We start from the raw sequence: 26,268 nt of genomic DNA, 5'->3' as shown, positions 1-26,268 counted from the left end.
ATATAAACACAACGCTTGAAATACGCCCTTAAATAATTTTACGAGAGGACGATTAGCCAGAGAAGCGACTCGTACAATCCAGGCCATGGACAGTTTTGTCTCTAACATGACGTCATGAAACATAGTTTTCCATCGACAACATTAACGAGTGCAAAACTCACGTTTCCACGGGCTTTATTAAAAACCTTTTACCAGCTGATTACAGCCCCCTATAAGACATCTTATCACCTTCTGTTTAGCGTGCGAACAAAATCTTGTGTTTGGGTTTCATGAATCTCAGTGCTCAAGGGCCGGGAGTATTTTGTGAGAAGAAAACAAGAAAAACCCGCTTGATTTAAGCTGCAACTGGTCTTAAACCCTAATGCAATTGAAATGGTAAAAAATAGGGCTTGTCCGTTAACTTCAGTCATAAATGATTCAGTTGCACTTTCACTTTTCAGGCTGATTAGTATTTCGTTAATGACAAGAGTCAGTTGAAACAAGAAATATCCTCCAACTTCCGGTCGCAAACTGCCGAAAATAGCCTTTGACGTTGCCATATGTTTTGGGATGGATATTCAAGACAGCTTCGAATTGCAATCATTCTGGGAGATAACCTATGAGTTTTCACTGAAGAATACTAGGAACAGTCTTATTTCATTACCAACGCGTGTTGTCAGTAAGACAAATTTTCCCATCAACAAATTCTCAGACAGCGTTTTCGGGGAAATACAGAATCATTTTCTATTGAAAGCTAGGAAATAAAAGTGAAACTGCTGTTCGGGCACTTCCTAATGTTGTTTTCATGATTCCACACCCTGTCTAACGTGAGAAGAGCGATTTTTTTACCTGCTTTTTTTTTTCCCCCCGAAGGCTTTTTCCCTTTTTCAGGGACCACGGCTGCTTGCTGTAACGGTCTATAACGGTAAGTCTGCATCAATTGGTGACAGGGACGAGTACCAAATGGGATTGTGAGACTGTAACGCGAACCAATTTGTCTCATATATTTTCATTTTAGTTTCTGATTACGATGTACTGAAGCGACAAAATTAAGGTTTGGCCTTTTAGAACTGACTGAAGGCGGCATTGTTATTTCCAGGAGTTTTATACAAGCTCACTTGTATTCATACTAGCTTACTACTGAAATACGTTGCAACTCGCGTAAAATCATAATTGAGTGTTCAAGTCCTCAGATCGAACGTTTTTATCCTGGCGCACTTGTACTAAAAGAAAACATCCGAGGAAGGTAATGCATTTTAAGTATCAAGAAATGTTTAGTGGCAAATAGGTTATGATTTATTCATTGAATCAAAACGCAAGCAGTTACCGGGTTATTGTTGATACAAATAGAGACCGACACATTTTGTTTCTGGAGAAGAGTGTGAAAGATTATGCCCGAAAATTAAATATCTCGGTAAAGAGAAATGCACTGTGCCAATATAAAATGTTTCCTTTATTAGCTGTCTAATTTTTTTGTTAAAAAAACGCTAAGTTTATCGCCATAAAAACTAACATTTAACAGAAACTCATTGTCATGCATACGTCATTTCTCCACCAGTTTGAAGGGAAAAATAAATTCAATATGGCGGCGGCCAGGCATTCAGAAACAAGAAAGCTTCGCAGAGACAAAGAAGGCACCCACTTCAGCTCTCAACTCAGACAGGTTGTGTGATTTATATTTGATATTCTGTCTAGCCGGTTGAATAACGAAATTATTCATGTGAAGGTCTAAAAATCCTAATCACATTTCGTCGGCCGGTCACTGAGATCGTGTGAGCCATGAATGATCAGTAGGAACAATAAGCCGTCAGTTTAAAAGAAACAGCACGTTTAAAGAGCATTATTTGTGATCCCTTTTGTCATGATATGATAAATATGTACATGCATAAGAGAGGTAAGTGGTTACTCTTCAGTCTTTTGTAATGCTTGAAGCCTTAAACGTCCAACTTTTAATGCAACTCAAATTGGAATATTCTGAAGTGCGAGTGTGAGCAATGTCAGTTGGTGTTAATTACGACAAAGATTCAATGTGGAAATTTCATTTTCAGATGAATACGCATGTTATTGTATCAGGGCCGTTTAATGATAAGCCACGGATTTCATACGTTTATTTACAAGATAACGTTATTATCCTATACTGTTTATTTTTTATGATTTCTGTAATATGTGCGATCAAACATTTGGATTTTCAATTGAGGGCCAGAGTTCTCAGCCTTTGACGCCGGCTCGCTGGTGTTCCGCTCAATCACTTCTCAGTTGTATTTCGTTCCTCTTCGGTGTTGAATGCATTCCCACAGTTTGCCCGCAGTTACATTTACTTCTTTCTAGAAAGAAAAAAAAAGAGTGTATCTCAAATTATCCCATGTGGCTATCACCCAACTGTCACCATGAGCTAACCGCCCGCAAACCATATCTTTCCGGCCTCGCGGCATGTGACGCCGACTGGATGTTGGCTGCCCAAACCTACTCACAGACCCCTACAAACATTTTTTTTAACTTCTTAACAATGGTTTTAAGCCACACATGTAGTGCTGAGCGTTGCCTGAGGTACCGATTTGAAAGACAAATATTTACTTGTCGGCCATGATCACTCACATGTTTTATACGTGACAGTGGCGAGTAAACACGAATTGATAGCAAATCAATCAAATTTCTTTATTCTGGCCAACTCACGTCTGCCTGATTTTAGAAGTTAGTTAGGACTCTAGTTCGAGTAAGAGCAACTAATACCCGATCATCTCACCAAGATCGCCATTCACCGGGCCTTCAGTCTATCCTGATAATGAAGGACTAAAGCGTAGTACTTAACCTGGAAGAAACGCCAAGTTTTTGTAAACTGAGCTTACTTAACTTTAATCTCGCAAAGAAGCTCTGCGACATATTAAACAAAGACTTTGAGCATTACCCTGTTGATCTATTTTTGTAAACCTGTCGGCAGTCCGAACATCTCCGAAGACACACAGACTTTATATGTAGAAACTGTAACCTTCATCGTTGAGTTGTCGTTTAGAGCTAGTGCGACCAGTTTCATTTTTGTTTCGTGGTTTTGTTAGTTGTGTTATTATACAAAGTACCTTTTAATGAGTGTGCGATTTTCAACCAAGAAAAGGCAAGGTAATTTGGTATTACCAACTGAGTTCATGATAACGTACTTTGGCCACCGTAAAGGGTTTCAAAGCTGACATCTCGAGCGTTAGCCCTTCGTTAGAGCGAATGAAAGAAAAGACATCCTTCTTTGCTCAACTGATTATTATTACCGTTAGGGAAACGGTGTACTTTTCGAGATACCGAGAAGTTCGATTTAGCTGATCATTGAAAATGTCTGTTCTGCAAGGGAAATGATTGAATGCTCGGTGATGAGCAGGAATGTTTCTGAACGCTGGTGGTCCTGAGAAAAAATCAGCCGAGATCGATATGTGATGTAGGCTTGTTCGTGGTTTATATGTTAACTCCTTATACCTCGGGTGAAAGATAGCAAGTATACCAGGTATTGTCTTATCTCAGACCTTTGTTAGTTCACGGTAAGAAAAAGTACTGTATCTTGTCTATCTTGTGCGCCATGTCATGAGCTCAGTCAGAAGTTAAGACGACCGGCTGACGGTCCTTTCACTTTCTTTTGACCTAAGTCGATCCAGCTTGCAATCAGTCGCTCTGACGAAGGTATAACGCTCGAAACGCCATCTTTAGAAATTCTTACGATGGTCGATTTACATAATCAACTTAGTTGATGAAGCCAATTTGTCCTTTAATCCTGCTTGTGTCGACCATTTGATGGTAGGACAACAGCAAGACAAGCCAATGGCTATCGAGAGCTGGCATACGAAATTTATTTATCAACTGACCGAAGTTACCGGACGGTAGAATTTTTACCACAGCTAAACCGGTTACGTTTTTACTACTCAATATTTCAATCCTGCCTCTGAATTTTGAATTTTGATGTATTCATTTAAATTATTCATCCGTGTGCAATTATTCTGAAAAATTGAACTGATTTACAACCGATCGGCTTGAATCACTAGTTGATTCACATTTTAGCGAAGAGAGAAATTGTTGTAAGAGAGAAATTGGTAATGAAACTGGACTGACTTGTCTGAAAGCTGAAACAATCGCCTTCACATGGTGGCCACGCAATATTTTCGGTGCTGACCATTCCGACAAAGAATATACTTTCATGGATTTCTCTGGAGAAGAAGTCCATGACTAATGCCGGTCTCCCCAGGAAATGAATTGAGTATGAAAATTTCGGCTTTTCATTTCTGAAAGAGGTCTATAAATAACATGCTCCAATTATTGTTGGTGGAAATAAAAGGGCATTGATGAAACAGTATGTTATGGACTAAAAAAAGGACATCTGATTCCCCTCTCTATTTGAGAGGAACAAGGAATCGATGGATGTTTAGTCAACTGATTGTAAAGACTTCTCTTCCAAGCTTAGCGGCCGTTACCACAGGTTAAACATCATTAGCGAGATGAGAAAATTTAAAATTGATGCGTCTACAATTATTTGAATAAAAACGACAGTCTTCCAAAAAGAAAAAACAATCGTTTTTGATGAATGGTGGAAATGGCTCAAAATAATACCATATGGAAATTCATAAAGAGTTCCCGTGCACATCATGGACACATTGTTAACCCTTACAAATTCCCATAATCCACACCCTTGGAAATAAATAACTAATTTAAGATTTTTAGAGAGTGTTAATATTTACAACTTAACAAACTCCCCGGCTGACAATCATATATTTATGTCTAACAAAAGGAAAACAGAGGGTGGAGGGTGCTATATTTAGCACAAGCGTCATGTGACGAGAAAGGAATTCAGGAACTAACTGAGACCGACAGAGCTGAGACAGATCGAAACCATGAAACTTAAGTTATTTGCGCTGCTATTTCTGTTAACATTAAACGGCATATAATTAGCATATGGGAAAAAGTTCCAATTAAATCTGAGGAAGATAAATATTTTTTACGATTTCTCGATCTATGCTACTAGCACTAAATGAGGATATTCAAACGATGACGTGTCGAGCATCAGTTTCCAATTCCGTGTAAACAAGAGTGACGTTTAAGTTTTTTGTTGCACATCAATCACATGATCTTATTTGGATAGATTTTACTGTCCTTGATGCCGTCACTTTAGTCAAATTTTGGTTCGTGTTGGATAAACAGGCCCCTACCATCACAGAGAAATAAAGGTAAGTTTTGTCTCGAGATAGACCATGAACATAGTCCAACCGGTCTGACTGTTCCGCACAAACAGCGGCACTGAGGCCTTACTGATTTTACGTATGCAAATGTTTGGATGTTGTTTTGAACTGATATCAGAATAAACTTGCGGGCTGCCGAGGCGAGCTAAGTTTGCTGCGACGTGGGAAATACACAGTATTTGTCGCGTTCTATTTTAAAGATATAACATGCTTTACAGCATTTATTAGGTTGTATTCGCCAGTGCCGATCAGTTAAGCAGTGTCTTCTCTAATACTTCCTTGATTGGGTTCGATTACTGCTGGAACGATGAAACTACCAAATCGGAATATTGTCATGAAATTTGTGTGCAAATTAATTTTGTTGAACGTCATCTTAGGTGGTTGTTTTCTGCTTTCAGTGGATTTGAAACAATAAAATGCTCTTTGCGGCCTTCTGCAAGCGCCAATTCTATGTTTTAAAGTCGTGTAAGATTTGAATATAATTTGGTTGATTACGTTTACGGTCAATTCATGACATAGCAATATCATTGTGCATGTGCATGACTACCTTTAATTCGTTCCGTTTCAAAACATGATTTCAAGTGATAAATATTTTTGCATGATAATTCGTCTGAAGGATTGTGAGTTTTCCTGAAATCGGTCTCAACGAGTGGTCCACTCTTAAAATGAAAATGTATGCAGCGACCCTACTAAGAATGTAGAAGAGCCGATGGACCGCAGTACGTTGCTTGGTGCTCACGGAAAATTCGCTGTTAATATCAAACATTTATGACGTTTTTTTTATCAGACTTCTTAAGATTTCTCATAAGGGTTACCACAAACTGCATGTAAAATTGAGTCTCTTTTAAAGCAGCCCTACATCAAAAATGAAAAGTTGGGCGCCACTGAATTAACATTCGTGCCCTCGTGTAAAAACTGTCTTCTGCACTCGTATCCGATGATCTAATACGATTATCCAACAATTCAGTATGTAGTAGGTGGTTCACTGCTGTCCTTATCAAATCCAGCGAAATACGGCAAATATTCTTTTAGGCGGCTCTATCAGTAATTTCCGGATAGGAGGAACTGTTCAAATAGATGTAATGTGTCACGATATAAGTTGCATTACACTCCGCTGTTGAACAACCTCCTTTACCATGGCCGAACTTGACAGCGTGCATTAAAAACTCAGAAGAAATCAAGATGAAAATTTACACAAAATACCCTTAATGAGGAGCGCTTGAAAACTGTGGCCTTATGAAAATTTAATGAAACGTCTTAACTCTCTGCTTAAACTCTTACTAAGGTCTGATTATATAAACAAAGTTTAGCCGTTGTTTCACAAAACCGCGTCCTAAATTACCTCAATTTAGCTGAACCTTTTATCTGTACATTTATTCTATGAACAGCGTCAAAAGGAACAAAAGCTAACAATTGAAAGACATTCATTTAATTCAATCAACTCTCTTATAAAGAAAACCTGAGCCCCTCTGATTAGATAAATCCGCGGTTTGAGTAAGATTTCGTGCAAATAACCGGTCCTTAACCTTTTCATTCTTAGGGGGTGACGCGAAAGAAATTTCGCCCTACAATGTTAAGCAGAAAGGTAACGAGAAAAAAGAAAATGTATAACTGCTTCCATTTTTTGATTCAACACCAAATTTAATTATAAGAAATGCGTGGCTCCTTCACTTCATTTAGCTCCTTCACTTTAAGGTTTAGCCATACTAATGAATTTAAATTCCGGAAGTTGTTAATGCCAATGTGTGACAATCTTTTTCCATCCTTAACTCTTTACACCCTAACATTAGTGTGCAAATTCACCATGATGTTCTTTATTTATTTCCCGTAGTTCTGAGAGGGAGAATTTGTTGAATAATGAAATTTCTTAAGTTGGTGATCATTTTCGTTATTCTCGTGACCTTAATGTGTGATTTAGGGCTGATATTTTTAGGAGAAATTAGATGCCAGTTACTTCAACATCTTCGCTTTCTTCTCTATTCATTCTCTCAGCAGTTTTCCATCTCACCAAACATATATTTTTTGGTAAATCTCGCTCATAACTGAGAAAGTTTTTGGCATCGCGAAAGAGTTTCTCCGCAACATATCGTGTAGTTGTAAATCTGAAAAGCAGAAGGCGTTTTTATCACTAGGTTCGTCTACACTGCACCCTCCTGTATTTGTTTTTTTACCAAACTGACCACAACAAAATTAAAGAGAAAAAAAAAACACATTCTCACCTGGTAATTGTGACCGAAGGGAAGAACAGATGAAGATGATGTAAGTAAACAGTACATTTACAAGTACAGGAAGGGTGTAACTAATATCTACATTCCTTTTAGCCTTGCCCTGCACTTAGCAGCTATCAACAGAGTCTCAAACTGACCAAAATTTGAAAACGATTTACTTTCCTGCTTGCTTACCCCTATACTTCTCACTTTGCTAGTAAGGATTCGACACGAAGAGGTTTTGTCAGAAAGCAAAAAGTTGAAAACTATATCGCGTCCACTTGTAAATAGCACAGTCTACTTCTGCTTCCTCGTTCCAAGATAACCAGAGAACATTCGCTATGCTCCTACAAATGATATAGACACTTCTAGCAATTTCCAAGATCTGTTGACTTTAGTTACTGATTAACCGTGGCAAGTTAACTTGATAAATCTCTAGACCTAGCAACGAAGAATAAATTTTCTGGCGGACGGTTTATTAAGATTTCCTCTGAGTTGAGCTGCCAAGCTTTTTCTCGAAACGGGTGCGGTCTGTAAAGGGAACATGCCATCTTGCCGTATATGCAGTCCTCAAGGAAGGAAATTTCACCGCTAAGTTTTAGTGTTAAAGTTACACCAGCCCGATCTACGAATGTTGCGTCCAGAGTATTTTGCACAATAAAATCCAAAGTAAAATTTTCAAAAGAATTTAACACTTACATATTGAACACTAAATGAACCTTGCATCTTGGTGCTTCGCCTGAAAGCTGAATACAACAGGCATAAAAATTGTAATTATTTATTTACTTTGGACAAATACCTGGGATTACGCATGTAACACAAGCTACATTTTTTTTAGATTATAAGACGTTGGTTCGAATCCAGGAACTTTCACGCTAGTGACGCGTTTCCTTATCATCTCCAAACTCCGGATACACATTTCCTTTCGTTTTGAAAAGTTCTGTAGAATGCAATGCTTTGGAGGCGTTGGCAGACATTTTACACAACTCGCGCGAATCTTCATGCGTCACTATGACGTCAGAGTAATGCTTTCATTTCTAAAATTTTCGTGTAGACAGATTAAAATGCAAATCTAGAGAGGACGGTTTGGTTGAACCTTCTTTCGATCTCGGAGAGATTTAGCAGACTGCGATCAGTGTAATTTGATTCAGAATTATAGGAATTACGGTAAATAACAGGGTAATGTATATCATTCAACTGCCTTTTACCTTCGTAGAATTCGTGTTCTAATTATTATTACACTTTCCAACCATTGAAAGCCATAGTCAATCAACCCTTATGTTGTCACATCTACTTTCAATAGCCTTGAATCCTGTTCACTCTCAATCTGTCCAATTCAATCAGAACTGCTTTCTGAATTTACTCTCATTGAGAAGGACCGCGGAGTTTAGCCAGCTTCGAATGATTATTTATTCAGATGTGCCAATAACATAATTAAGTTTGAGTATTTTGACTTGTTTTTTTGTACTTCATAATATCATGCTTGCCGAGAAGATTACATAATCAAACGACATTCAAGGGTCATTTGACTGGAAACTTTCGACCGTGCGAACTTTAGCTACAAGTGAACAGAACAGGATACAAACACCACTGCTTTTCCAGATATTTCGTTTTCTACTTTCGCTATTACATAAACATTTTGCCACCTCACAGGGCAATTAAAAATCCTAACTGATAACAGAATTAAAAACACGCACTATTATTTTTAACATCAAGCAAAGATATCACTAAAAATAAATTTTACCCAGACAGTTGGCTGTCTGTTCCCGAACTCTAGTGAACGTCGTTCGCCTTTAGGCTGTTTTCTGCTATCCGTGCGCTTAGTCGAGGAGAGCCTGTTAATCCGGTTCCTTGTAGTTTAACATAATCTTCGCGTGGTAATCAGCGCTCTATTGATTGGAATAGGATTAACTTGATAACGGAACTCGTTTAGCAGGAAGAAGAAACACTGACCTCTGCATTCATACGTTTTTCATTCTGAGCATAAAAAAGCCGTCAGCAAGCTCATAGAATGAAAAAAAAGTCAGAGCGGAAAGTCGAAGTGGAATTTTGAACGTTGGCTGAGAGGATCTAGGATACCAATAAATCAGTTGACTCAACGTATCTTCAACGGAAATTCCAGTTCTGCTCAGCTTCCTTTGCTTAGCTCAAAGTAGTTAAGAAGATTACAAACAATGAATGAATCGAAGACCCAGCGCCAACGCGGAGGTTGAATGATCTTCTCACAAATATACTTGAGCAATGCTCGACTGATCTGCGATCTAGACCGTGAAAAAACCGACGTAAAACTTCTCCCAGGTTTGATAAAAAATGTGCCTTTTTTTTTAATGTACTTTTATTTTATTGCAGCGAAAAAAGTACACTTGCCTCAGCTGTCATTTCTGAGGCTGTCTGTTATCTGCCGGATTTCACTCGGCCAAGTTTTTCATTGATCATTCCGACTTCCTTTTCAATTTCGAACCAAGGCGATCTTGACGGGAAATTGTTTAGCGAGTTAATTATGATTAACTGACTCTCAACGACCTTGCAGCCGACGGCTCCAGTTTAAATGCTTGAGATTTTTTCACCTAAGATACTTGAGTAGCGACGTGGAGTAGATAGCTGACTAGTTGTTGCAAGAGATTCGAGATGCTTATAAGGTCCCACATGAGGCAATATGGAATTTCATTTCGCAGTGTAGTGACGTTGTGCGGTTATTTCAAATTGACTGTGGTGACTTCTCGTGAGGTCTATCTTTAACGATAACCTCTTAAGGGCCCCGGTCACACTTTGTGAACTGCGCAAATAAGTCTAAATTTTTTAAGGTTGTAATTTACAATTAGTGTTGAGCTTGCCAGTTCGCAAACGTCTGGGTTCCTCTCTTATTCCCTTTATTACATTTTCTTCCTTAATACCAAACCATAACCCTTTAATTTTTCATAGCGCGATGCAGGACTCCCCGCTTTTGAGCACCGTGTTTTATTTTTCGTTTCATTTCAGCTAAACAAGCCGGTTTTTGATACTGGGATCACCTGCCTGCGATCGAAGTACAACTAATTTTACTCGGAAAATTAGAAAGAAAATAGGACTGGCCTTCTGGGCCGCACTCGATCAAAAGAAATTGATGAATTTGTTTGTTCGGCATCTCTTCAATTCGTTAACTATGTTACCGGAGGCGACAGAATTGTTCTAGAAAATTTATTTTTACCGCGAACAATTTATGCGCTGGTATGTATATGCTTGCACAGACTTGAGTTTAACACACCCAGTGACGTTCGTGACCCGCGGTTAGCTTAGAGAAGAAACGATTCAAATTGGCGATGCACTGAATGACTCGCTCGTTTATCACAGCGTCGATATGACATTTTCAGTAATCCTGATAGTATCTGCTGATTCTTTGTACTTGTTTTGTTATCATTATTATTCCCTTTCTACCTCGTTACTTTCTTACTTCCTGGCGTACAAAGAAGAACTGAGTTAATCAAGTAGTTATTGAAATTACCTCGGCTTTTTCCGAGATCGATAACATTTTTGAATATTTTCGAGACACGAAAACCTGAAGTACCAAAAGCATTAGTATCTTCTTGAAAGTTATTGAAAATACCATTTAAATCCTTAGCAGCCCGACTCAATATTAACATGGAGCGTTTTTGAGTTGTAATTATAATTGTTTGCCTTCCTATCCATGGCCCAAGATAAATTGTTTCTTTTTTACAATATTCAAAAGCACTTCTGTATGATTTTGTCGAAGTCAATTATTATTAAATGGTTGGTAGGTTGTTTCATCTACAGTCTTTTAATACGACAGAATCTTGGTTATTTGTACTGTTAGCCAATCTAACTTCCTTGCATATCAAAGACGCATTCACTCCTCTACACGAAACAATGAAAAACCGTCCGACTGAGACTTGATGTGCGGCAACAAATAATTATCCATATTAACCAAATGTAAAATACGACATTTATCTAAATTAACCGTGGAATCACCAGATACAGTGTACGAAGTTCGATTCACGATTGGACTATTTCAGTCGATCTTTTTTTATTTGTACAAAATTGTCGTCAGAGTTAAGCCGGCTAATGTTTTAGATGAGCGTTCATTTTCCCTCGCGCGAATTGTTGATTATAGAAACGTGTTTTCCAAGCCAGCTGGCCAAGGACGCAATTTTAAAGCAAGTGTTATCTGTATCGGTGATAAAAAAAAAATGAAGAAGAGAAAAAAACATCTGGGAGGTTGGCAGCCATATCATCGTTTAGTGTTTCGTGAAAACAATAAGATTTATCTCGGAATAAACGAACCGATTCGCCTAATACTCACATCTGAAGCCATTTTGATGTCAGATCATATTGTTAGGAACAAGCGAAAATGAGGAGGAGGTATCGTGGGTTGAAGTAAATAACTTTTCACGCGTCAAGTTACAGTTGGATGGCAAAAGAATTATTTTCCCTTTCAGAGATGAGAGGCAATTCATGTTGTGGTGATCTTTATGTTTTTTTTTCAGTTGATTTAAAAGGTGAAAATGGCGAAGTTTGGTCCGCCATTTGCCCGACATAAATCCGGGCGAAAAATAGCGGCTAATTATTACGAAGGAAGCGAGATCTTTTCATTACCGTCAATCAGTCCACTGTACCTCGGCTGTTCAGGTTTTAAATTTAAGCGCTTTGAGACCCTTATACATTAAAAATTTCCATTTGAATGACTGTACTACAGACACTTACCGAAGACACGCAGGGAGAACAAAATTTTAGTTTTAATGTGTCCTTTGCCCCCAAGATTTCGACACTCATAGTTCTAAAAACCCAAAAATAAAGAAGCGGAAAACGAAACATTATGAACTAAGTTTTGAACTGGGATCTGCTCCACCATTCCACAGATGTAGCTGTATTTTAAAATGTTGATTCGCGGCGTGCCCGCAAAGTTTCTTTCGAGAAAAGGGCTTCTGGTTTAGTCCTCGAGAACTCGAGTTTGCTTGTCTAGTCGTAAACTTAATTTTCAACATCATAAATCTGTATCCATGATGAAACTGAAAAAGAAAATTCTACAAGTTTTTTTGAAAAGAAAAGAAAGTTACCGCGCAATAATTCTAATCATGTTTTCGTCTGCAACTTCCTTACACGTGGCTTTAACCTATGCCTCGTTACAGTGTAAATTTCGCCTTCGCAGTGCATCCTGGGACTCGAGGGATCTCGAAGTTCACTCGTTAAGTTCAGTCAGGGCATATGTAATAGCGTTCGTTTCAGCCAGGTTTGTCGTGGTTTTTATTCAAAATTCCCACGTAGACGTATCTTATGAACAAGTATACCTTCCACCTGGGAAGATTTTCCTCAAGGTAAGCTCTTTCGCGCCGAAAATGTCGCTGCGATAAGGAAATATCGAGTGGCACCCGCGTAATTAAGTAATTTATTCAACACGAATGGCGCCAGCCGCTTGTTTCGTTTTCTTACAACCCTCGTGATATCTCTCTAGCCGGTCTTTTGGCAAAAAAATTCAGCAAAATTTAAGTTATAGACTAATCTGTCGTATATACGAGCTTTTTGTAAGCTTTTCCGAGGTATTATCGGTTCACGCGTGAAAAGGTTTTGGGCGCGAGTGGATTTACTGTCACACTTAAGAAGAGGCTAGACGATTTCAATCGGTTGAACTGTCCGTTATCAATGTGACTTGGCTTTGAGAACTCTTTATTGAAATACAAAGTTACTGAAAGCTGCAAGGTGTCTGAAAACCTACAATAGGGGAATCAGTGACATATTTTGCCTCTAATCCGACGATATTGAACATCTACTATACTACGTTATTGGATTAGGTAGACAACTGTGCCCAATGTAACTCAGAAAAACGCGAAATCGGGTGTTTTCGCACATCTCTAAAACTTGTTATCCATTAGTTTAACAAGTTCAGTAGTTTCTGCTGCTTTGTGGTCAAAATTTCCGTTTGGAAAGGAAATTCCTTTCCTGTCTTCACCCTGAGGAGGTTTCCTTGGGATGTTGTTAAAACCCTAATTTGGATGTTTTCAAGTGCGTTGTTTTTTGTGATAAGCGTTGTGGTAGAGGAAGTAGCTAAAAGAGATAATTTATGAAGCCAGTTGAAGCTGAACATGCTCTTATAGTTGGGCTGCATTCAACTCTATGGGATTCATATCCTGTTTTGAAGGTGTCATGGAAGACCAAGCTTTCCTCATCACAGAAAAAAAGGCTTGGAAAGGGTGGATGTTTTTTGTGTTGCCAAGGCAAGGATGAATTGTAATATGTAATATGTTAGAGTTTCTCTCTGCCCAATCCTTCGGACCTAGCATTTCCTAAAGAAATCTCTAACAGCCATCATTATGCTGTACCCTTTCTGTCTGTTAGACAGAATGTGACCCTTTATTGCCATTCATCCTTACCTATCTGTTTTTTGTCTGTAGTGTGTGCAGAGTTTCTTTTAGTTAAACTTGAATAAAAACTTAATGAAAGCTGGGTTATCACCAGTAAATTTAAATATTCAATCACATAGTTGAGGGGAATGTGTCTAAACAATGATTTGTTTATTAAGCTGTCCTGAAAGTCACCATGACCTAATGGCAATGATAAGTTTTTGTTTGAGAGTTTCACATACTTAAACCTGTATTTCTTAAGATCTGATTTTAACTCTCCCCTCTAGCTGCTGCAAATTTCCTCGTAAATGAGTCACAAACAAAAATTTGGTGTTGGATCATGATAACTTTGAATGTTCTTGTTACTTTTCGGATGGTTGTTGTATGGATAATTTAGGGAGAAGTTACATGTTTATCACTTTTGGAAGTTAAAGGGTTAGAGTTGAGATTAGTTTAAGGCTTTCGATATTTAGACTCAAACAATGCATGGGCACATATTTTGCCATGACTTGTATTTCACAAGATGACCATCTCACAGCTGGAGCTTGGGCCATCTGTGATTGGATATGAACTGTCCTTGCATTCTAATATTGTAGCCAATGCACATTGAAACTCAAATGCTGCCACAGTCCTAAATTTCTTATTTTTTATTTCATTCTTTTGGCTCTTTTGTTATGGGAAATCACAATCTCAGATATGTGTTTGATCACAAAGATTTGATATGATATTTATCTGAGGACAATTTAAGCAAAAGTAACAACTGTAGGCCAATCTATTTGTTAATGTATTTTTGTGATGTGAAGAAAGTTAGGAGCTTTCACTTCCTCATTAGGCATCAAACACAAAGGTGTCAAGCTGGGAGGTATTCATGTGGGAGTTAGGGATCTCTACAAATTTTTGCGAGGAAAGCTAAGAGCATTAACTCAAAGTTATGTCCTTAGCTGGTCATGATAATTTAAGATGCCAATTTTTCTCAAGCGCTTAGCTTTGTATTTGGTTTCATTCAAGCATTTTCAGAGTTTGAGCATTCTCAAATGGCATTTCTGCCAAGAAAGATATTGTGAAATGATCTGAAAAGTCCTGATTTTTGTCTGTTAGGGAATTGCTTCTGTGAGTTTGTCTTTTTTATCATGTTTTATGAAAAACTTGATAGCAGCAATTAGTCATGTCCATTATGGTCTGTTGACCAAGGAGAAGATGTGCTTATGTTTTGATTGGATAAAAGGTGATTGTCACTAAAACTTGCTTAATTTTAATAATGTTGCTTCATTTCTTAGATCAGAGTGCAATGCTATTCTTTGTTATGCAAATTATGCCCAGCAGCACACTGGGTGTTTTTCACATGAACAGCAACACCTTGAGCCTTTAGTAACCTTGGGTTGGCTATCTAAACTAAATGTTGAATGTTTTTGATTACTAGTCCAACTTATGTTGGGATTGTGGTACTCAAACTTGCTCCTTAGTTCAAGTTTATCTGGTTTTCTGACTGAAGAGAAAATTGCTTTTTTCCTCTTCTGCCTATCATCATAACCATCATTTACAAATGAAATGTATTTTTTTATGCAACTACTGCATTTGACTGATTGCAAACAACAAATCCTATCACAGACAATAGAATAGTCCAATCTTGTTACTGAACTTTTAATGTTTACAGCAAAGGTCCTGTTGAAAAATAAGTATAAGCGTGCCACTAGCTTCATCCAGTCAATTCTAGTAAAAACAGCATTCTGTTTGTGTTCAGTGAGCAGAAACTGATAAGGTGTTTTGAGGTTAAATTTCGAAAAGCACAAAATTGTTAGATCATTCCTTTTGTGTAAGGTGAAGTCATTTACAGCTATATTTGACTCTTATCTTTTTGTTGAATTGATTACTGTTTCAACAGCCATATTCTGTTTTCGTGACGCTTCTTTCGAGTCTTTTTTCTCACCGAGGTCAGGCAGAGACATCCTCTTTGCACGTTGTTTATTTTCAGTATGATTTGATGTACATTCGCCAACATCTCAAGGGCACTGAAACAGTATCAACTGATGAAATAACATTGATTTTTCTTGCCCAATAAGAATTGGTTTAGGAAGTAGAACACCAAAATATGGTCCGTCAGAGTAGCAATAAAAGGGTAAAATTTTGAAAGTATTACTATTTAAACTACCATTATAAATTTCTACTCAACGCAAACAAAATTGTCGTCAAATTTGAAGAGTTTCACTGTGATGACCGAAAGCCGGGTTTTTGTTTCCTTCTGAAAGCGCTCTCTGCTTGGACTTGATATCAACAGTAAAATATTTACGATCTACGGCTGGCAAATGTGATATTTTATTCCACTTAAAGTGAGTGATTGTGTAAATGAATTCACCAGAACTTGTGTCAGGAATGATACATCGTAACTGAAGAACAACTAAGAGAAACATGGGATTCCGAGTTTGCCTTTGTCCCTAGATCTCAATAAGTGCTAAGTATTTTCACCTCTTTGTTCGACGACCCAGCGCACGCAATGAACAATTTTTCCGACTGTTTCGACTCAGTGCGCTTTCGTTTTTGAGATCCTCGCAAAGAACATGCCGAAGCTCATCGAAGGGTTTTTCAACTGCAAGATCGGAATGTTCGCTGATGTCAGTTTCCTCGCGGACGACCTAGTGTTTTCTTTGTCACACGCTCGTGACGATTGTGCAACATCATTCTCGAAACCCCTAGGATATTGCGAAGAATCTTGCCGTATCACTCGAGGTATGTGTGTATTACACAGGTTAAACCGGTGTTAGCAGCTCTAAACGATTCAGTGCCAAAGTAAGCTATAGTATCCGTGACCTTGATCGTGGGTGGGAAGTAATGCTTCACACCTCAATGATCGCATATTTGCTACTCTTGACTGTGTCTTACATAAGAATACCTCAAAATATTAGTTCGGTTAGAAATTAATAAACAAAAGAGACCGTGATGAACGCCGCTTAAAGAAGAAGGAACAAGGATGCCAGAGGATAATTAAGATTGACACCGATGGCGAATGATGAACTTGAAAACTCAGCGCGTAATTGTGTTAATTCCAGAACTGATCTCCGTTGCTTGTTTCTCCCAATCTCTCCTTTTGTGAGTAACCAAACGGTTTTGTTTAGATTGTTTCATTTACGCATTACGGTCCTTCCTTCCTGTTATCTTTCATGTAAAATGCCAACTTGCAAACAGCCTTGAAACAATTTTTTTGCTTCCACCGCATAAGGGTAGGAAGTCAGTGTTGGACAGCCGCTCATTTCATTGTCTGATCATTTTGTGTGCGGCGATGACCTTTTTGTAAGCCGTTTTACGGTGAAATTACTGAACGCTTTTTATCAGATAACGCTGCTGATATGAACCAAGGGAAACGAGAAACAGTCAGAGATAAAGGTTAGCTCAAGTGAAGTGATTGTAAGGGCTGTCATGGCTCAGAAAGGCACTTAGGGAAATGTGTGTGCGGTTACGTTTTGGCGATAAGTTAGTGTCAACGAGTTTGAAAGTTGATACGAAGCCTGGGGTCTGATTGCGTAACGTTGTAATGATTTCCCTCTGCATTATGTTAACTTCACGCAACCAGCGGATTTTCAAGTTGATATCGAGTGCTGAATTCCTCGAAGTTCACCAGAATATACAAAATTGGTTTCGTTTTTTATTTTTATTTTTTATTTCTGTGGATTTCGATTCCGATTTGAGAAAGAAGCTTACATTTATTGCGGGCAAATTACGTGGTAGATCTTATTTGCATTTAAGTTTTTCAAACAAGAAGGTGCCAACGCATGTTATGCAAGAGTTATCAAGTTTATTTTTCGTTTTTTTGGTGGCTTGCCTGATACGACTTGTTGAGAATTCGTGTAATGAATTTTATAATTAAACACAAAGCAAGTTTTTGTGGTCAAAATTAGTCTGAGCATGTAATTGCAATTGTCAACTACCCGGAAAAAACTTCTATTTGGTTTGTTTGTTTTGACAATTTTTTAAGAGCTTCATCACGACTGTGCCTCATTTTAATTTTTTAACTTCGTAATCTGTGGCAATCTTCTCCATATTTAGACATCTTTTTCCCTTCCTCTGTTTTAAATTTCCCCAGGTGTGTTTTTCTATCTCACCTGACTAACATTTTGTAGAGTCCTTCGAGTTCAACATAATTTTTCTCGTCGTGGTAAAATGACTCGGATTATTGTGACGCAGCCCCGTGTTTTGATCCTTGATTTCTGATTATGATGAATTTTAACTGACAACGCGACAGCACCGTAAAGTGGCGAATAAGGTCTTATATCGTTGTGTGCCAAACCCTTTAGAGAGACCTAACAAACATGTATAGGTTACCTAATTTTTATGTCGTTTAGCATCAAGTGCAAACCAATTTTCGACAATGAAAACATGGGAGTTTTTTTTTTCTCCTTGTCGTTATTGTGTATTTGTCAGTATACCCATAAAACAAGAGTAAATACTTGTAGATTGGTAGAAGTTTGCGCATCAAAGTTAATTTGTCGGAAAGAATTAATAAATGTTGTATTATTGCTGTCTTGGGATTTCATGGGTTTTTGCACCGCAACTTATGAATAGCTGGTTTTTCTTCATTTCAGACACGATCAGGAAGGCAGCTTGAAAAGACTTTTAGTGAACAATATCCAATATTAAGACGAGCGAGAAAACCAAAGTCCCAGTTAAACGAGGAAGGGAAGAAGCAGAGTTGGATTAATAGTGAATTACACAATGATCACAGCGTAACCACGGATTCTACTCACTTGGAGTTTCTCAGTTACGCGAATTGCCCCACATCAAAATTACCGATCACTGAAGAGAGCATGGAAGTACAAGAGAGACATACAGTGGGAAATACAGTAGATAACCCACCCTTATTTGACAGTGAGAAAGACTTAACCGAACACAAACGTACGCGGCGGACGCGAGCGCGGCACACGTCGATGTTGGAACGTCTGGCGCCCACACCTGGGTACGTAGATAAAACGCCTGTGGACTTTGAGGGCGGTTCTCTGGCGCAGAGGCGAACGCCGCGGATGGCGAGTTTGAACGCTGCGGCGAAAGTAAATGTGTTTTTTGAACCTTCAAGTCCCTTGGCTGGTAGGAGTATGTTTGAAATTCAACAACACGCCACAAAGAAACCTCCTGGAAGGCTTCCATCTGAAAGGAAGCTCTCAGACAGATCAAATTCGAGTTCCAATGCGGCATATGGAGCCGACATAAAATTTGACAGAGAGGATTTTCCTGAGACAGACGTGTTTCTACAAAGTGAAGTTACTTCTACATGGGACCCACCGGCGGGCGCTGGAGTGATCGTCAGTCCTAAGGGACTGGGCACCTCACTAGATACGGAACTCGCCGCTAATAATTTAGAATTTGTTCCCAATGGGCACAAAGCAGGGAAAGAAAACCACAAGCGAAAACCTGAGGCAGACTCTACCTCTGAAGGTGAAAGGAAAACGAAGAGGATATTCCTGGAAGGCAGTAATGAAACAGATAATACTGCAGAGAAAGAAGAATTGTTTGAGTTTGAAGACGAGCAAGAAGATAAGGACATAGAATGCGACACAACTACTGACTCACCTCCTAAGACAATGAAGGACGCGTGTATCCAAGTAGACCTTCCACGTCCCCCGCTCAAACATGTGCGTGTGCTCTCTGTACCAATTAAAGGACAGCTTGTCACGTCAGGCGGTCCAGTACCCTTCACAAAGAGTCACTTGGTCACGCCTGTCACGCCATCTAAACCTCCACCTGAACTTAAAATGAGTAAGACGGCCACTACCAAGCGCGCTGTCGGGCTGAACCATCAGGCGATGGAGAACGTATTTTCGGCAAATGATGGGCCTCTTGGCCGTTTTAAATCAGTGGGCGGATTGCTTCACGAGCGCAACAAGGCTAGGAAAGCCAAAGAGTTCATCAAAATGCCCGACTCCTCATCTTCTGTGAAGCTTAAGATCCCTAAAATAAACTTTGCGGCGACTTCCACGTCCACTATGAGTGCGGGACGAAGCCGACCCGTGGGAAACCCGTTAAAGAGCATCCAGCTAAAGAACTTGAATATTCATCTTGAGAAGCTGGCTGCTGAGAGAGCCCGCGCGGAACCAAAGCAACCCAAGGTTTGTACGAGGAAAGCAAGGGAAAGTCGTAAAGATCTTGCTAAAGCTATCCAAGGGTATCTTTAATTAGCCTGCGAGCATTTCTTAAATAATTGGTGCTGCAGCGCGCGAGTTTCTCCACCCGCGAGAAGATTTGAAACATGTTGCCGGCGAGGTCTGCCGGGAGTTTAGCATCAGCCCCAGACCCCTCGCGGACCTCTCGCGGCTCGCGTTGCTCAAAGATTCAGACTTCGGGCAAAGCTTCGGGCAAAGAAACGCACGTGCAGAAGTGCTAAAATTGAGGGTTGGCTCGAAGGCTAATCCTCAAGTAACATGTAGCACATGGCAACTTGGGCCTTTAGCAGTGAGAGTATATCTTCCAAAGTTGTCCGATTTTGGCTTCAAAGCCTTCAATAAACAGCAGACGGATTCGGCGAACGCGTTTACATCATCGTCTCCACCCGATTCAGATGATTTGATAATTGCTTTGGTAGGTTACACTTGTGCAGTGTTTCACACAGATGAGTAGAAGCGAGTATGTGTGAACAACACAACTCTAACATCCAAAATGAGCGATAAAATGATCTGAATTCGGTGGCTTGTATCGAAGATGACACGTTTACGCTTAGTTGAATCCGTCTTTTGTAGAAGCTTCTCTTTTAGTATTCCGCATCCAAAAGAAAAACTGAAAAAAAACAAAAGCCATTAATGACTGTACCATGATCGATTCAAGTCTGTGTTAGAAAATAGTGTATTAGCACGAGCTGGTACCCTAACCATAGGGAGAACTGACCCTTATGCAGGGGTTTCAATAATTTTCGGTTGCCTGCGGTCTACCGCTGACTGTAAGACCTCTTATAGCCGTCTGTTTAGCCTGCGTGTAGGCTCTCGTGTTTGAGTTTCGCCTTACGGCCCCTCTCCAGGTACAGTCGCATATTACACCATTGGCAGCCACTTGTGGGAAAGTTTTTGAAACCCCTGCTTATGCTGTTATTTGGTTGGAATTGAGTGGTATGCTTGTGACTTAAATCGAACGCTTCTCTTATGCGTTAACTATAAATCAGCTTTCACCAGTAATTGATGGGGCGGACATGTCAACTGCTATTGTTTCTTTCATTCTCAAACAAAACGCCGATTTATTAACTAGTTATGTTTAAGGTCTTCATCATTAGCGCTGCGAGACGAGCGTTTCTCCGCCTGTGAGAAGTTTTGAGACGATTCGGTATGCTTGCATATCGACTTATTGACGAGATCGTTATTGTTAACTTTACAGAGAACGAATGGTTGGATGTTCATCGGCGAGCCTCTTGACAAACCGTATTGCTACGTAAGTTAACAGTACATACGTTTGCTACATTCAGTTAAATCTGTCTTATTATTACTGCTGTAACCAGTCTCCTCAAGGAAGGTTTTTGAAAGTGTCCTCCCCTGATACACTCTTAACTATGTAGATATGAAGTATGTGAAACACAGTTGCATAAAAAGTTATGGGAGGCACACACCAAACAAGTCCAGCGTGCAATCATTGGGATAAGTGCCGAGAAATTAAATTTTAAATTTGGAGAAAGTCGTCACAGACATATTTATAGATTAGGCATATACTATACCCAACACAGATGTCAAACGTCGGGCATGCGCGAGAGGAACAATTCTGATCGGCCAGCCAATTTCCCGCGCAAAATTTTAAAGGAAAACATAAGAAAAAACGGCCATTGTCTCGCAAAATAAGCGAAAAAAAATTGATTCGTTCAAAAGTAATAAAAGTAGGGAAAGGAAAAACTCGAGATTTTTCGAACGCAAAGCTTATTTAAGTACGGGTGTCCAGTTGATTTACCAGTTTGTTTTGAGTTTTGCCTAAAAATTAAAAGTTTTTTTTACAAAACAACGTGATTTACTGGCTTGTGTGGTCGTTTGTAACTCGTGTGAGACAACTTGGTTCTGACGAGAACACTGCCTTGGTATTACCACGTTCACACATGCGCAATTTGACCGCTGCCCTACTATACAACAGCCCCGTTAATTTCTGTAAATATGATAACGTTCAGGCCGTCAATTCTCCAATGATATGACTTGTATTGACCTTACATGTTTTGTACGCACTATTTGGATAAATTACCTGTTACAATGGCTTTAATGTTTCCTCATGATAATTTTAAATTTGGCCGTCTGTTCGGTATTCTCCTTCGTAGCCGTTCATGGGTTGTCACTCAACATCTCTTTGGGGTAGTGTTGCAGGGCATTTCAAAGAACAGCGACAAAGGAGGCTATAATGTTTGAAAAAAACTCTCTCGAATTTCGTCCTAACAACTAACAAGACGTGACCTCACTTTCAGGACGAGACTATAGTGATACGGCGGTATTACAGCGGTGTTCAGCGTGGAGATGAGATCATCAATGTGCGCGACTCGGTTCTCCTCAAATCAGGAACCCGAAAGAAGGATCCACCTTTCGTTGCACGTGTTTCAGGACTGTGGGAAGAAGACGAAGGTGGGTTTGTTGCTCCTTGTTTTTTTAGTTACGCAACCAGTGCCTCTGACTTTTATCAATCTGCATCGTTTCGATGGGGAAGGCTTTGATATTAGTTTTAAAAAAAAGTCTTCTCACAAACATTTAAAACAGATACTACCGGTTTTGCAGGACCACTTGAGATTGCATGGTAGTCAGTTAAATTTGATAGCGCAACTTAATTAGTTGAATTTTGACCGAAGGTGACATTTAGAATGTTTGTTTGTGTTGGACGACTGCAGCTCCCAAAATAATTTGAAGACTATCGCACCCTTTTATAAGGTAGATGCTATCACAACCATGGCAGAATTCCTTTACTCCATGTTAACAAGGATCAACATATTTTTTAGCAAGTAGTAATAGAAGTCTTCTAATTAAATTTGTTACTCTCCAAACTATTAAATTTTAAATCATTAACATTAACCTTGTTCCTCGGGTTAGTGTTGTTCTGTAGTGGCCGTTTTATTATGTACTAATCATTAGGCAGGTGTTTCGGTTTATCAAACTAAAAGTGAAAAGGCAAATAACTTTTTTCTTGTGGCATGGCCTGTACTCGTGAAAGAAAACCTTCTTTTCGTTTACACTTTGGCATTGGCATGTGTCGACTGACACCGCCTTTTCCCGATTGCAGGTCCGAACGCTGGCGAGATGATGATGAGTGTGTTTTGGTATTATCGACCAGAGCAGACTGAAGTCGGGAGAATTCCAAACTTTCATGGCGATGTAAGACACCGTTTTTTTTAAACTTCATGTTCTAGTGTTGATTGAAGTAGTTGAACGTAATATTTCATGAAATGTGTACGGCTGCTTTACCTCGGCAATGATTCCTTATTCTTTTTTATTTTTTCCTTCCTTAAACACTTATTTTTGTTGTTTATGGACTATAAGTGTTTCATGTAACACTGTTTTAGAAAATGTCGTTCACGTTGCAACTCGTGCGTTCGTGCGTTTGTTATCCGTAAATTGTAACGATTACTCTAACTTGTCTTAGACAATGTTGCGATCGCCTTTTTTTTATGAACTATCAATAGATGGAAGTGATGGCATCGAGGCACAAAGATGATAACAGTGTAGCGTGTATTGTAGACAAGTGCTACGTTCTCAGTTATCCAGAGTACTGCAGGTAATATTACTTAAGAAAACAACGCCTTCTTTTATTTAACCTACATGTCGTATTGTCTCGTCTCTCGGCTTCTTCGCCATATTTTTTGAATTATGTATGCTTTTCTAAATTTTAAAACATATTGAACATCCAAACAAAGAGCCGGCATGGGAATGCCCTCCACTCTTCACCTCCTTGTCGGTCACGGGATAATTAATATAGAGATTTAGCCACGCCTAAAAGCGGAGCTCGCATTTTTTTTTCCGCACGTCTCAAGGGCACAACGCCTTGCCCCGGCCAGGACTAGAACCCAGGTCGTCCGACTCGGAGCCCAGTGCACTGACTACTGGACCACTGAACAAAGCCGTGACGTTGGCGTGCCCGCGGTACAGTTGACCACGCATGTTAAAAGAAGCACCTTGTACGATCGTAAAACCAAATTTTGTCGGCTTGATGGGCTACTACTATTTTGTATAATTATGGGGTTACGCTCTGCGAGCTCCGCTATTAATTACATTGGACACTACCTTAGACTAATAGATAAAGGATGTAAGTTTGTAAAGAAAGTGTAGTGTTTTATCGGTGGCAGAGTTTAACCGTAGACTGATGTCATACTCTAACACACTTACACATGCTGCTGTTTCGAGAAAGTTTGTTGGAAAAGAAAATACTAAAAGTACGCGCAACAATCTCGAAAAGTTACCTGGGTATCCGTTTATCAACGAATTTTAATGAGTCAAATAAATAATTAAATAGATAAATATATTCATCAAACCCTCGTCCTTGCTGTGGCGTTATCTCAGATTTCCTTGAAATCCAGAGGTCAAGAAACCATGATCTGACAATTACCCACGATACATTTCGGGGTTGTCGCGTGGTACTTTTACGTATTATTTAGACAACCTTTCTCGAAACAGCTGCATAACAAATTTGCTGTTAACTTTAAGCTTGATGTTAATGGCACTTTTTATTTTTTGTTGTACTTGGCAGGTTCCGTGCTCTTAATAGACTCTTTCGTGAATTCAGAGAAGCTCCACTCTCTCCGGTTCCCCCAGGAGAAAGTACGAAACCTGGCTCGGTTCCTCAGCCTCGAACAGATCCCAATCTGGTGTTCTTCTGCCGGCAGGTGTACGATTATCGTATGGGTAGAATCATCAAAAATCCCGTGTGACATACCCCAGGGATAAAAACCTGGAAGTACCGTACTTGTGGCGCGTGACTCAAATATAAATCATTGTAATTAGGTCGCACTCTGGAGCAAATTCTTCAACACTACTGAATAAATGTCCACGGGGCAAATAGCCATGGCCACTTATAAAATGGTCAAATTCGAGTAGTATTCGTAAAGAGAGAAAATTACACTTGATCACGAAACTTCAGGAGCTCATCAAAATGGGATTTTCCTATGATAAAACTTTCTATTCATAAAAATTGACACGTCAGTTCTCTTGTGTTGGTTGATTTGTACCATTTGTTTCTATTTAACCAGAAACTCGCTCAAAGCAAATTTATAGACAATTATTTATAGACGAAAACTAAAACAGTTCACCTACCTCGATAATTATGTATTTTGTGTTACTTTGTCAACGACGGTTACTAGTTGTAGTGTAGAAACGATCCAAATGATGTTTACAATGTGATAACGACTATTGGTGCTGCACTAATGAGATATAGACCCCGTTTGTGTCACTTTTCTTGTCAACAGTGTAATTTTTTAAGTTTTCTGCCCAAACTTTGTGGATTACTTTTTTGACGTGATGAGGATATTCATTATCCTCTTTGGACATTCCATAAGTTAATCTTTTAAAAATTTAAGTTGCAATGATTATTTTTAATTTGTAAAACAAATTAGGGAACAACGGCGATGTTATTCCAGCGAGTGTTACGAGTTGCGCGTTACTTGATTAAATCGAAGGTTTCCATATCTGATATTGTGTTTTCTGTTGGCAATCATGAGTGATATGCCTCGGAAATGTTACTTTAGAGATAGAGATAATAAAAAAATGTTTTGTAAAATTGTTTCCAAACATACAAGTTGCCATCAGCAGCATTTACAAGCGCAACTTTGAGTGTCTTTGACAAGTTCTCTTTTTCAATAGCTTTTATACCAGATCCATAACGAGAGGGTTTGTCGGGGACGATTTGTTAAAGTGTAGATGCCATTATCCTCTCAAGAGACACGTTCAAGTTGGAATCCTCTTTCCTATTGTACTAAATCTTGTTATTTGTTTCCTTGTTTTATTATTCATTGAAAGATATTGATCTAAGGAAAGGGTGTCGCAAAAGTCAAGAAACATCTTTCTAGCCGAGTGCTTTTATGAAGGAAGACCTTTTGGCTCTCATTTACTTTGCAATTTAGAAACACATTGTCTCACAATTTTGCACCATACGTTTGTTCCTAGATTTGTTAGATTACGTTCATGAATGAATCCATCGTCCTGTTTCAACGCCCCTTGCAAAACCATCCGAAGTGGCATGGCCTGCGACGTGGACTGACGTATTTCTGCGTGGCAAGAAAAACGATGGAAGCGTCACATAAGAGAAGATCTCGTGGAGTAAAAATTCTGTGCAAATATATTTCCTTGTGCCTTTAGAGGAAAGTTCGGATGTTTGCGCTTCGAGCTTGGATTAAAATTTCCTTTATTCTTTCCCATTGGGTGTCGACAAGCTTGGTTACCTTATCACACGCTTCTTAGTCTCGTCACACAAAATGCTGATTGGGGAGCGATGGAGAATGCAGACGGAGCCTAGAGCTTTGAGTGTTTTCATTGTGTCAATGCCGATATTGTCCTTTTTTCTTCGATATCTATGTCTCTGTTATTAGCCATTGCATTCATATGCGATGCCTAAGTTTATGAGTACAAG

The 26,268-nt window shown here is 39.1% G+C and overlaps 1 protein-coding gene across 7 annotated transcripts; it reads left to right on the top strand.

Annotated features, from left to right (window-relative positions):
• The first annotated feature begins 1,537 nt into the window (after positions 1-1,537).
• Positions 1,538-25,419, top strand: LOC113673301 (uncharacterized). 7 transcript variants are annotated; one of them, XM_027189688.2, is made up of 7 exons: positions 1,538-1,642; positions 18,300-19,817; positions 21,070-21,123; positions 22,130-22,283; positions 22,933-23,024; positions 23,333-23,424; positions 24,394-25,419. In XM_027189688.2, the coding sequence occupies exons 1-7, from the start codon at positions 1,562-1,564 to the stop codon at positions 24,572-24,574; spliced, it is 2,172 nt and encodes a 723-aa protein (XP_027045489.2). In that variant the 5' UTR covers positions 1,538-1,561; the 3' UTR covers positions 24,575-25,419. The 7 variants fall into 7 exon arrangements, with proteins under 7 accessions (XP_027045489.2, XP_089049963.1, XP_027045492.2 ...); XM_089193837.1 differs by having other exon boundaries at positions 1,538-1,873; XM_027189691.2 differs by lacking the exon at positions 1,538-1,642 and adding an exon at positions 5,050-5,174.
• The last annotated feature ends 849 nt before the right edge of the window (positions 25,420-26,268 follow it).

This window comes from Pocillopora damicornis, chromosome 14 (genome assembly GCF_964200805.1).
Source record: "Pocillopora damicornis chromosome 14, jaPocDami1.2, whole genome shotgun sequence".
NCBI classification, from domain to species: domain Eukaryota; kingdom Metazoa; phylum Cnidaria; class Anthozoa; order Scleractinia; family Pocilloporidae; genus Pocillopora; species Pocillopora damicornis.
Note: the sequence above shows the minus strand (reverse complement) of the source record. Positions and strands in the feature narration are given on the sequence as shown.

What these genes read in the sequence shown, in the direction of transcription:
- LOC113673301 (XM_027189689.2), top strand. Translation starts at nt 12,463, where the DNA reads ATGTTTTCGTCTGCAACTTCCTTACACGTGGCTTTAACCTATGCCTCG. An exon ending in CGGAACCAAAGCAACCCAAG is followed by an intron (nt 19,818 to 21,069) that starts GTTTGTACGAGG and finishes TTAACTTTACAG; the next exon opens with AGAACGAATGGTTGGATGTT. An exon ending in ACTGTGGGAAGAAGACGAAG is followed by an intron (nt 22,284 to 22,932) that starts GTGGGTTTGTTG and finishes TCCCGATTGCAG; the next exon opens with GTCCGAACGCTGGCGAGATG.